Here is a 13,427-nt window from a genome sequence, read left to right on the forward strand (position 1 = left end):
TTGCTCTATCTGTGTATATACTTCTATAATTCTGCTGGCTTCACTCAATAGAACTTGTGGTCACCAATGGTACCTTTTAACATTTTGTGGAATGAGAAAACAACAGGAGAAGCTGGAGTTGGCCCACTTTATTCTAGGATCACGACAAATTTAATTTCAGGAATGGAACATTCATGTTGCACTTCAGCTAAGCGGAGAATGGCATTTGGGACTTTTAACAACCAACATGTTGGTGCACTAGAAATAAGATCGAGAAGCACACTTTTTATAAGTCCATTTACTGTTGAGCCATGACAAATATTACTCTGGTGTTATTCTCGTTGATGGTATGGGATTCGTCTTGCAGAATGTGCAATGCTGCAATCCATTTTCATTGCAAGAAGTACACTTGAGGGACTTAAAGGAATCGGTGAAGCAGTTTCGAAACACTGACATCTTGCTCCCGTGGCACACTGAGCATGGAACAAATGCAAATCCACCACAGGCAGAACACGCATGTGGGTGTTGGACTTTCTAAAAATGGAAGAGAAAAATACATTATTCAGTATTTCCCTTTCTTTTATAACATTTCTAAGTTTTATAAAAAACAGATATTGCTGAAAATGTGTTGCTGGAAGAGCGCAGCAGGTCAGGCAGCATCCAAGGAGAATCGACGTTTCGGGCATGAGCCCTTTCTTCAGGAATTAAAAAAAGATATTGCTTAATTGTGAAGAAACAAACATCAGTGACAGAACACATATTCAGCTCTATATAATCTCAACATAAGTATTCAAAACTATTTTATAAAGGATTGTTTAAAAGTATGTGGTATGCAAATTTGTCCCCACTCGTATGATGTTCAGTAGCTCTTGCATTAGGAAGGCACAGAAAGGTTGTGTGTTTTGGCTCAGTGCGTATTTTTTTTGGAATTGCATTCACAGCACGGAGATATACTAAAGTAAGGAAAATGTACATATTACACCCTTACACATGTTAATCCAACTTTGTGGTAATTGTATGGTAAATCATACAATACAGTCAGGTTACAGTAGGGATTTTAACTTGCTTAGTTTGAAGGGATTTTTTTGAAATTGAAAGATTGTTGAAAATTGGACTCCAACTTATCAGCATCTAACTTCAAATGTGGTGCCTTCAAATGTGTGCGCGGACCCATTGGTAAAGGCAGGTTATTCATTCCAAATATGTTAGCACTTATTAAGAGATAGTTAAACAAGAGTAAGTGGATAAGTTCCCCAGGGTTTCTGGAATTCATCTCTACAAGCAAGGGAGGAACACATTGGAATTGAAGGGGCTGAAGGAATGACATTCTGAATGAATTAGATTTATTGTCACAGAGACTCAAATGAGTACAGTGAAAAATTTACAATTTGCCACTTATGGCGCCATTTTAGGTACAGATTCTTCAGTACATGTTTTTAGGAAAGAATTAGAAAATAAAGAAACAAAATATCCAGCATGACAGATCGTCAGAATAAATGATAAAATACAGAAATAAAAATAAATTCGAAAATAAAGAACAAAAGTTCTTCCAATCCAGTCCATGATGGCACCAAGCAAACTTGCTAAGAACAGTGCTTCTTCTACAGAGAATCTACTGGGTGAATCCTCTAATCTTTAGGTCAACCCAAGATAAAACAAAGAACAACCGATCCCCATTACCAGTAGAGGTGGCAAATATCACATGGTACTAACAGTGGACATCTAGGCAAATGCTGCATGGCTATGGGTTGCAGATCTGAGCCCCACCATGAAAAGAAATCCAGAAGACCCTCAGACCAGCCACATTGCCTTGCCATGCTGTGCTATGCCTGTTAGCACATTGGTATTTCAGCCAGAGCTAACTACTCCAGTTTTAAGGAGCTACTTACTGCAGATACACAGGCAGGCTGCTTGCTATACATCTCAGCATTGAACTGTCCTTGGAAGGTGGGGTGGGGGAAGGAGGACCACTAGATGTACAGCACACAAAGACACACTCTAGCACAGAGCATGCAATACCAAACTATGCAGCAAACACACTGTGCAAAACAGCCATGTCAGAAGCTGGTGGGCCATGATCTTCAGTGTAGTCAAGATAGGGCCACTGCCAATCAGCAGTTCCAGATGCAATCAGTCAGGGGCACACAGTTCATGGTTCAGTTTGACGTGGTCAGTGATCTGTCCCAGTACAGTCTGTGGGATGTCCGTATAGGATCAGCACAAGCAGTCAGAACAATCATATGTCATTAGTCATGGAGTGGCAAGCACAATGGTCAAGAGCCTGGTCAGTCAGTCTAGGGGCTGATTGTTGAAGTCAATATATGGCAAAAACCATCCTGGGTGTCTATCCGTCAATATTTCTGGACGGTTCAGGGGAGAGGGACTGTCGGGGAAGAAGGGATAGAGGAATCAAGAGTGTGCCTGGTTGAAAGCAGAGGCATTTATAGTGGTGGGAATAAAAATGGTGATGGGTGAAACTCAAGTTGAATGGGGGTAGTTCAGAACTGCATCAAAGGGCTTGGTAGGCCATGGAGGGTATGCTTATTGACTGTGACCTTCCCTGTGACCATTACAAAGGAATAGTAAAGAAGTCGTGTTGGCATTCTCAAAGTATAATGTCAGGGTTCAGGGTTCAGGGTCAGGACATTTGTAGATGAAGCTCAATGTGATGGGGCTCCATAATGGAAAGAGGAGTCAACATGGGCTGTTTAGGAAGGTGAGACAATAGGGCATATGCAGGGGCTAGGGAATAAGTAAGCTGCAATGATCTAGGCAAGGTCTGGTGCTGAAGATGTCCAGTGGAAACCAAATTGTCAGCTATACTTCTCTCAATGTGGAGTGCGAATAGAAAATAGCAGGACCAACACTTAGGGTGAGCATAGATCACGTCAGTTTGAAGGCAAAAATTGTGGCATCCATGTTTGCTGGACATCACAATATTATAGCAATTAAAACATGAAGCCGTCGTTCACAGGAACATTGGACATTGTATCACCCATTTCATATGCATATAGAGTGAAGGCATTAGAGGTCAGATGCTGGTCAAAGCCAATTTGCTACATAGCTTTGGTACCTGCAAATTGAGCTGGGCATCTCAATAATGCTGAAGTTAGCAGCAGTGATGGTGCAAAAGGCCATCTGCTGATGGGCAACCTTTATTCAACCATCATCCAGGAGTTCTGTGTGGCGATACCAGTTTGAGTCTTCATCTATAATGTCAATGGAATGATTGTCTGCACAGAACACAATGTCAAGTTCAGCAACTGAAGTGGGTGCAGGGTTGGGAGGCTGGCATTGTGCTGCAGTCAGTCCCCCTCCACTGGTCATTCAGATGGCGCAATAGTTTCAGCAAGTAACTGCTGAAGAAGAACATGATTGACCAACACAGACATGGCCCCCGTGCTCTGCATCCAGAATATCTCATTGTGTAGTGAAGAGTGAACAAAGAAGAAATGGATTTTAAAAACTTATAAGAAGTGCGTTAGTACAGAACAGCTAGTAATTCAATTTAAAGCTTTACTGAAGAATTCAATCTAGTGTAACAGAAATACAGATTTTAAAAAAGACTGGCAAGTGAGGGAAAAACTGCAACATTGCTGTTGCACAGGGTCTGAAAGCTTCACAGTAATTCAATTTAAAACCACATTGGTGAATACAAATATAGTGATTATAAAGAGGTCAGCCAGATGGACCTCATAGAATATGAGTTTTGTGATTGAGGCTGTTAACTTGATCCAGTCAGGGAGCCCTGGATGACAGATATAAACAGGAGTGTCAAACATTCTGTTCACTCTGAGAGCTGGCTCTGAGAGACCTGGATCAAAGTCAATAACCTTCCACGTGTAAACAAAGGGTGACTTGGTGACAGGATACAAGCCTCTGTGAAGTTACTTCACAAAAGTTTAAGCCGAGAGAACAGAATAATGTTCGACAATATTGAAATGATATAGATTTAATTGCGGTTACAAAAGAGATTGAGAAGAAATTTGAAATGTTATAATTCTTCCCAACAGATTCAGTATCAGAGAAAGACCACACAGTACACAAGGTTGCACTGGGCACCAAAGACTGCAGCAGTTGAAGAAGATAGCTCACTGCCAGCTTCTCCAGGACAATTAGACAGAGCAATAAATGCTGGCCAAACCAGAAACACCCACACCTCATGACTGAAGCTCTTGTGATGCAGCATTGAATAAAGCTGAGCAAGATATTCACTGGGTCTAATTTTGAATGACACAATTAACAGTCAAAATATTCAGGAGAATCTGCAGATAATTTCATCAATGACTTCTGCAGATTAACAAAACTAAAGATCGATTCTGAAGAAGGGTCACTGAACCCAGAAACATTGACGCTACTTTCTCTCCACAAATACTGCCAAACCTGCAGATTTTGTTCTAGCAATTTCTGGGTTGTTTTTAAATAAAACATGGAATGTTTTCAAGATGAAGTTATGTATTATGTTCTTAGGGCTAAAGGGATCAAAGGATATGGGGTCAAAAGAGGAAACTGATCATCTTGAATGGTGAAACAGGCTGAAAGGCCCAACTCGCCTCATCTTCCTGTTATCTTCCTGTCAGGACAAAACTGTGGACATTGAGTTTTTATCTTAGAAGCTGTGAGAAAAAAAAAATTGTTGTTGAAGTCTTCACGAAACCTTGGCATATTTCTTACTGTCTAAATGAGAATTATGTTGGAGAGAGCTTTTCCATTTTGCTAGAAGCAAAAGCCAGGAATACTCAGACAAATTATGAAAGGAGAAGACAAACATTACCTCAAGAGGGCAACATCTTCTCTTAGCTTAACATCATAAGGTATAGACACTCTAAAGAGGTGTAAAACAAACTTTACATAAATCAGGCCAAACATCTTATCCTCAGAATTAATGTCAGTGTTATGGAACATAAGGCCTCAAGGGCACAGAAAATGTATAGCCATCACTAATGAATGTAACATTTGGAAAACTACAGTCCACTTCAAGAAAATGTGCAGAAGTAGGACATAGTTTCATAATAGCAAAAATACATGTGGTCACACATAAAGAGGTCGATATAGTACAACATCCATAAACATTAGAAAAGATATTTTCATATCATGAGATCCTACTACAGGAGAAGACACCTAAGACAGTCCTAAGGGAACTAACTAATCGAAATAATCCAGAAGAGACAGAACTTGTCTACGTAAGTGAAGATTCGCTTGATTTTGTGCTTGATTCAGGAGAAATGTAACTATCCTACCAGAGCAGATTACACAGTAGAAGAACCAGAAGCCACTGCCTACAAAAATAAACGTCCACATAGCAAAGGGGGAATAGCTGTCAGAGGTATAAGAATAGTACAAGTTACACTAGAATGCAGCACATGTAACTGGGTGAAAACCATGTGTGTTGTTCATAATCAACCATCTTCACTTTTGAGTCTACATTTATATCTTGACATTAGGAAGCTGGAAAAGATCAACAATTGCTCTAAAAGCAAAAAGCTATGTGAGGTTTGGACCAGAGCTGAGAGTCACATTATAACAGGGATGAGATAGCACGGGAGAGGGTGAAGGCGAGATTTAACAGGATTTCCCTGGGCTTGAGAATTTCAGATTGAGAGCAGTCAAAATTGAGGTGAATGAAATTTTGACGGACATCAATAGGGTAAACAGGAAGAAACATTTCCCCTTGATGGAGAGATCAATGATCAAGGGGCATAGATTTAAGGTAAAGGACAGAACATGTGAAGAAAAACCTATTCCCCCAGTGAGTTGTAGGAATCTAGAACTCATTGCCTGTAAGGGTGGCAGAGTCACCTCATAACATTTAAGAAGTATTTAGTTATACACTGGCAATACCAAGGCATACAAGGTTATGGGCCAAGTGCTGGAAAATGGGATTTAAAAAGTTAGGTGCTTGTTTTTGACTGGCGCAGATATGATGAGCTGAATGGCCTTTTTCTGTTCTGTTGATCTCTGTGATCCTATGAGATCAGTACCCAACTTCACAGGTGGGGATATCGGGTCCTGTTGGATGGGGTGATGTAGATGAGAAGCTTCTTCCTCCTCAGGAAAAGGTGTTGAGGCCATGACACCAGAATATGGTATCAACCTCGTCCAAGATTGCCGTTCATTTTTACATAAGTCTGAGCCATCCAGAGGAATGACCAACACAGGAAGAAAACGTTCATGACTGTCTTCACTCTTTGACTATGTCGCCATCTTTCAATGATGCCTCACATTCACTTTGTCTGTGCTATGATACCCACATAACACCAAGGCTCATGTTCTTCTACACTGACTACTGTGTGTAAAGTCTTTCCTCGCTCACTGTCTCCCCACCCCCAACTCCTGACACCATTAACCCTGCATGCCCTATCTGCTGTCTATTTACTTTCTTGGAATACCATCTGTACATACACCAAAAGTATCAGCTGTGCCATCCACTTTATGTGAAGGTGTTGATGTTGGACTGGGTTGAACAAGGTCAAAAATTACATAACACTGTGTTATAGTTATAGTTTATTTGAAACACAAACTTTCAGAGCCTCGCTTATTCTTCAGGTGTTAGTGAGAGAGGGGGGTCTTCGGTGCAGAATTTACAAGTAAAACATCCAAGGGTTCTACAACTGATGCAAATTAATTGAACACATCTAAGATAGCTATTAAATCTTTCATCAGTTAGAATCGAGGTGCAAGCTTCAATTCATTAATATGCAAATGCCAGAATTTCTTTCAAGGCACTGCTCCAACATAATGTAAGGTTTTACCAGCATAAAAGGGGTGAATGCTCAGTCAGACAATGTACCTTAGGCATGAGGTTTTGTTTAGAGTCTGTCTGTGTCTTAACCTGGAGTCAGACTGGTTTCTTCCAAAGTCGGAATTTATAAATGTCGCATTGACTGAGTGTCTACAAACTGTATGCTTTTTGAACAGAACAGAATGTATTTGCAAATGCAAATCCACACCATTGACATGTGTGTGTGTGTGTGCGGTGGGGGGAGGGGTGAAGATAGAGAGAGAGGGTGTGTGTGTGTGCATATGTCTGTATGGGGAAGGTAGAGAGAATGTGTGTGTGTTGGGGGGCAGATAGAGAGAGAGAGTATATGTGTCTGTGTGTGTGTGTGGATGAGAGAGGGAGGGAGAGAATGTGTGCGTGAGAGAGAGTATGTGTGGGAAAAAGTGTGTGTGCATGTAAGTGTGTGTGACAGTGTGTTTGTGTGAGATATTAACTGTGTGGGCATGTGTATGTGCTTGAGTGAGTGTGTGCATGTGCGTGTGTGTGTGTACACTTGAAGGAGAATATGTGCAAGTGTGAGGGGGTATGTACATATGACAGTGTGCGTGTACGTGAATGGCTGTGAGTGAAAGAGAGTGTATGTATGAGAGGGTCTATTGAGTGTTTGTGTGTGAGTGTGTGTATATATGAGAGAGGGTCTGTGTGAAAGTGTGAGTGAATTTGTATAACTGTGTATGTGTGTGAGTGTGTATGGGAGAGAGAGAGAGTGTGTGTGTGTGGGGAGGATGCGGGGGAGAGAGAAAATGTGTGTATGTATGGGAGAGAGAGCGTATGTGTGTTGAAGAGAGAGTGGGGTCACCTGCAGTGTGTTCCTCTAATACCTGCTTTACCATTCAGGTGGGCAACATCGTGTTTCTGACTCCTCCAAGTGAATGACCAACTGTGCCCAGGTTCGAGGACTGGTATCAAATGCTATTCTTGACTTACAGTGCTAGAAAACCCTGACCAAAGACTATCCTCCTTTATTTGATTCAGGCCAACTGATAATCATGACAGATGTCCTTCTTTCCTTTGAATCATGGCCCAGTTTCACATGTTTCTATTAGTCTATTAGTCTATAGAGATCTTTAATGAAATTAATTATGGATTATCCTAGAAACTGGACTCTTCTGTGAAATCTTGCTAATCTGAGAACTTCAGTTGCTCTCAGATTAAAGTACTTTGCCAGAAGTTTCTAAAGCAGTGTCAAACATAATACATACCTCATTTGACACATTGGAGATTTCTAATTACATTGGCTTTAAGATCAACTTAGTATGACAAAATTTCTGATGATGGAAATCTACATTTTTAAGGAAGGAGTACGAGAGAAACTCATTGGTCTGGTAGCTCCAGACAGAGAGAAAGGAAGAGAGATTAATGTTCTGAATCCAAAATACTTCTCTTTGAACCCCAAAGCATTAACTTGTTCAGCTTAATTTTAGTATTTAAATTGTCAGCAATTTTGTATTTTAAAAAGTGATCTCTTCAATAGATATCTAATCCTGCACTGAATCTGGCCATTCTCTGACATTCTGTTTATTTTTGGTGTATTATTTCTCCTTTTTTTTCTTAATATGTTTATTTATTCTTATTGCTTTGCAGTTGGTTAAAATCTATCATGTTCCATTGCTGCTCATAATGTGCTGTCTTCAAGCACATGTCCTTGTATTGAATAAATGCTGTTTCATTTCTCTTATTTTAAATTTTCTCCAAATGTTCGAAATCTGTCATAATAATTTTGCAGTATTTTCTTCACAAGTTTCTAAATACTATACTTTGGCAGTATCATATAAAATCCTTTGAATCACATTTTAATTAACTAGCAAAACTGTATTGCATTACTTGTTTCCTACTTTAGGAGGTATTAAATATTAATACTGCACATCATACTGTTTACTGGGCTTTCCCCCCTTCTTTTAGAGCTGAAATGGAGGTTTCCTACCACTTCATGTGCAAAATGAACATTTTCTGCCTTTCACAGCCCAAAAGACAATGCATGTCTCTTTGCACAACTTTTATAAATAAACGTCTGCGGTTGGACCTTAATAAATCTTCTGACTGAAATCATGGTTCAAATTATTCATATTATGATCTTTCAAGAGTCTTACCCAAATGTTCTTCATCTGCTAGACTAGTTCATATCTTTGAAATTTGTCCCCTTAAATAAACTCCTGAAGTTTTCCAACCTGAATATACATTATTTTTCTGGCACTTAGAGTCATAGAGTCACAGAGATGTACAGCATGGAAACAGACCCTTCGGTCCAACACGTCCATACCGACCAGATATCCCAACCCAATCTAGTCCAACCTGCCAGCACCCGGCCCATATCCCTCCAAACCCTTCCTATTCATATACCCATCCAAATGCCTCTTAAATGTTGCAATTGTACCAGCCTCCACCACATCCTCTGGCAGCTTATTCCATACACTTAGCACCCTCTGCTTGAAAAAGTTGCCCCTTAGGTCTCTTTTATATTTTGCCCCTCTCACCCTAAACCTATGCCCTCTAGTTCTGGACTCCCCGACCCCAGGGAAAAGACTTTATCTATTTATCCTATCCATGTCTCTCACAATTTTATAAATCTCTATAAGGTCACCTCTCAGCCTCTGACACTCCAGGGAAAGCAGCCCCAGCCTGTTCAGCCTCTCCCTGTAGCTAAGATCCTCCAACCTTGGCAACATCCTTGTAAATCTTTTCTGAACCCTTTCAAGTTTCACAACACCTTTCCGATAGGTAGGAGACCAGAATTGCACGCAATATTCCAACAGTGGTCTAACCGATGTCCTGTACAGCCACAACATGACATCCCAACTCCTGTACTCAATGCTCTGACCAATAAAGGAAAGCATACCAAACGCCTACTTCACTATCCTATCTCCTGCGACTCCACTTTCAAGGAGCTATGAACCTGCACTTCAAGGTCTCTGTTCAGCAACACTCCCTAGGACCTTACCATTAAGTGTATAAGTCCTGCTAAGATTTGCTTTCCCAAAATGCAGCACCTCGCATTTATCTGAATTAAACTCCATCTGCCACTTCTCAGCCCATTGGCCCATCTGTTCAAGATCCTGTTGTAATCTGAGGTAATCCTTTTCGCTGTCCACTACGCCTCCAATTTTGATGTCATCTGCAAACTTACTAACTGTACCCCTTATACTTGCATCCAAATCATTTATGTAAATGACAAAAAGTAGAGGGCCCAGCACCGATCTTTGTGGCACTCCACTGGTCACAGGCCTCCTGTCTAAAAAGCAACCCTCTACCAGCCCCCCTTTGTCTTCTACCTTTGAGCCAGTTCTGTCTCCAAATGGCTAGTTCTCTCTGTAATCGATGAGATCTAACCTTGCTAATCAGTCTCCCATGGGGAACCTTGTCAAACACCTTACTGAAGTCCATATAAATCACATATACTGCTCTGCCCTCATCAATCTTCTTTGTTACTTCATCAAAGAACTCAATCAAGTTTGTGAGACATGATTTCCCACGCACAAAACCATGTTGACTATCCCAAATCAGTCCTTGCCTTTCCAAATACATGTACATCCTATCCCTCAGGATTCCCTCCAACAACTTGCCCACCACCGACGTCAGGCTCACTGGTCTATAGTTCCCTGGCTTGTCCTTACCACCCTTCTTAAACAGTGGCATCATGTTTGCCAATCTCCAGTCTTCCGGCAACTCACCTGTGACTATCGATGATACAAATATCTCAGCAAGAGGCCTAGCAATCACTTCCCTAGCTTCCCTCAGAGCTCTCGAGTACACCTGATCAGGTCCTGGGGATTTATCCACCTTTGTGCGTTTCAAGACATCCAGCACTTGCTCCTCTGTAATCAGGACAGTTTGCAGGATGTCACCATCTATTTCCCTACAGTCTATATCCTTTTCCACAGTAAATACTGATGCAAAATATTCATTTAGTATCTCCCCCATTATCTGTGGCTCCATACAAAGGCCACCTTGCTGATCTTTGAGGGGCCCTATTCTCTCCCTAGTTACCCTTTTTTCCTTAATATATTTGTAAAAACCCTTTGGATTCTCCTTAATTCTATTTGCCAAAGCTATCTCATGTCCCCATTTTGCCCTCCTGATTTCTCTCTTAAGTATACTCCTACTTTCTTTATACTCTTCTAAGGATTCACTCGATCTATCCTGATGGTACCTGACATATGCTTCTTCTTTTTCTTAATCAAACCCTCAATTTCTTTAAGTAAGGGCTTATGCTCGAAACGTCGAATTCCCTATTCCTGAGATGCTGCCTGGCCTGCTGTGCTTTGACCAGCAACACATTTTCAGCCTCAATTTCTTTAGTCATCCAGCATTCCCTATACCTACCAGTCTTCCCTTTCACCCTGACAGGAATATACTTTCTCTGGATTCTTGTTATCTCATTTCTGAAGGCTTCCCATTTTCCTGCCATCCCTTTACCTGCGAACATCTGCCTCCAATCAGCTTTTGAAAGTTCTTGCCTAATACTGTCAAAATTGGCCTTTCTCCAATTTAGAACTTGTTTTATCTACTAAAGCCATGTCTGGTAAAACTCATTTTCCATGTATGTGATCCTGATATCCCTTTCACTTCTTTTCTTCAAAGCTAAACTTTTCCACCTTTAATGTGAAAATTTTCTGCCTTGTCTTCAGGGTTCCCTAACAGAACTCCACCAGTTCCCAATTTCTCCCACAGGGACTCCTCTCAGGTATCTGTCTGTTCCCAGAACTGTTTTCCTAGCCCATAATGCTCTCTACGTATCTCTTACCACCTCTGAGGTGGAGGTTTTCTTCTGGTGTGCTGCTTTCATCTTGTTGCTGTTCCTAAGATTGCTATTGACTGTTTGTCAATTTATATATTCCATAATGCTGACTGACTGCCTTGTCTTCTTAGAATAGTAATGTTCTTATTAAAGTTGTAAATCCCCTTTCACCAGAACCTTTTTCCCTCATGTCATTTTTTTTCTCTCCATCCATTGTTACCTTTAGGCATTTCAGTAGATCACTGATCACCACATCATGTTTGTCTCTGGTCACCAACCACTCGATGGTTTGTGCTTATGGCAGGTCACTGATGACTCTAATTATAGAGGATAGAGCTAAAAGGATAAACCATTAGAGATTATGTGCAAGAGGCACTTGCTTTCCATAACAAGATGTAGTTGGCCATGAAATCTGGAATTCAGATGTAAAAGCAGTGGCTGGGTTAATAAACCACTAAACACCAGTTACCCTTATTGCCAATTTTTTTGCAAACTCCAGTCTCCAACTCGCCTTGCATCATGAAGTTAAAAATCCTCCCTCCAAGTATCCAACCGAAGATACTTTACATAACAGCATGAGAGAATACAGACAAGAAGGGTATTCACTCCATCAATCCCATTTAGACTCATAGAGTCATAGAGATGTACAGCGTGGAAACAGACCCTTTGGTCCAACTCCTCCATGCCAACCAGATATCCCAACCCATCTAGACCCCTCTGCCAGCACCTGGCCCATATCCCTCTAAACCCTTCCTATTCATATACCCATCCAGATGCCTTTGAAATGTTTCTATTGTACCAGCCTCCACCACTTCCTCTGGCGGCTCATTCCATACTTACCCAACAGTGGTGTTCAATTTTCATTGTTAGCAATTCATCAGCAATAGCTTGCATTTATAGTGAATCTTTATTGTAGTAACCTGTGTAAAGATACTTTACAGGAGCCTAATTTGGCAATTTTAATATGGAGACAACATAAAGACAGAAAGCATGAGAAATGACCCAAAGCTTGGTGAGGTTTAAGGAGCATCATAAAAGAAAGGAGAGACATAAAGAAGCTGAGGGAGAGCCTTCTGGAGATTAAGGCTTAAACAGCTGCTAATGAAAGGGCAAATTTAGTTAAGAATGCACATAAGACTAAGAGTCAAAACGCTCAGAGGTCTCAAAGGATGAGAGGAGTTTATAGATACAGGAAATGTGAGGCTGCCCTTATATCATTTATCAACGGTCTTGGGGAAGAGATTAGAAAGAAAGTCAAAGCTGGAATTGAGTAGTCTTATCCTTTAGATAAAAATGTACAAAATATTGTATCTCATGTACATTACTCAAATCTGATGATCGCTTATATGCGTAACTTCTAATCTGCAAGTAGCACTGAAATCATCAGGTTCTATATGGTCAAGGTATTTCAAATATAATCTGTGACCTTCACGCAGACCTGACAGCACATGTCAGGAATATATGTGTGTGCTCTCCACATTTTTCTGTGTAATAAAACTAAAGGTAGAAAATTGACCAAGAAAATAAAATCAATACATGCTGTTCCTTAGCTTTTAAAGGAAAGAATATTTTATTGAATTGGCTGCTGCTCCAAAATGTATTAAAGGTAAATAGTTGTACAAGTCTGGATATTTCTGAGCCTATAACTGGTCTTTTGACTTATTTCTTGGAACTGTTGGTTAGTAGCTGCCTGGCAACAGGTATTTTGTGCAGAATTTCTTATCTTATCACATTACAGCATTGTGCCTAATGACTTTATAGATGAAGCAATTTATCCAAAATTCACTGTCAGCTTCACTTAAAGTGGTTATTGCAGCATTGTATTGCTCCCACAGGATATCATCAGACTGTTGTGCAGACTACTCTTTCAGACAAACTGGCTTGAATTTTTATAGATTTATAGTTAAGTGTCATTGTGTCCAACTGTTTTTT

General features: G+C 40.5%; 1 protein-coding gene across 1 annotated transcript in view; it reads right to left on the reverse strand.

Annotated features, from left to right (window-relative positions):
- Nucleotides 1-300: 300 nt before the first annotated feature.
- The window catches only part of grxcr1a (glutaredoxin and cysteine rich domain containing 1 a), a 94,424-nt gene continuing 81,297 nt past the window's right edge, over nt 301-13,427 (reverse strand). The window contains exon 4 of the mRNA XM_060825071.1: nt 301-513. Within this exon, the coding sequence (XP_060681054.1) occupies nt 301-513 (213 nt within the window). The remainder of the gene's footprint in view (nt 514-13,427) is intronic.

This window comes from Hemiscyllium ocellatum, chromosome 1, assembly GCF_020745735.1.
Source record: "Hemiscyllium ocellatum isolate sHemOce1 chromosome 1, sHemOce1.pat.X.cur, whole genome shotgun sequence".
NCBI classification, from domain to species: Eukaryota; Metazoa; Chordata; class Chondrichthyes; order Orectolobiformes; family Hemiscylliidae; genus Hemiscyllium; species Hemiscyllium ocellatum.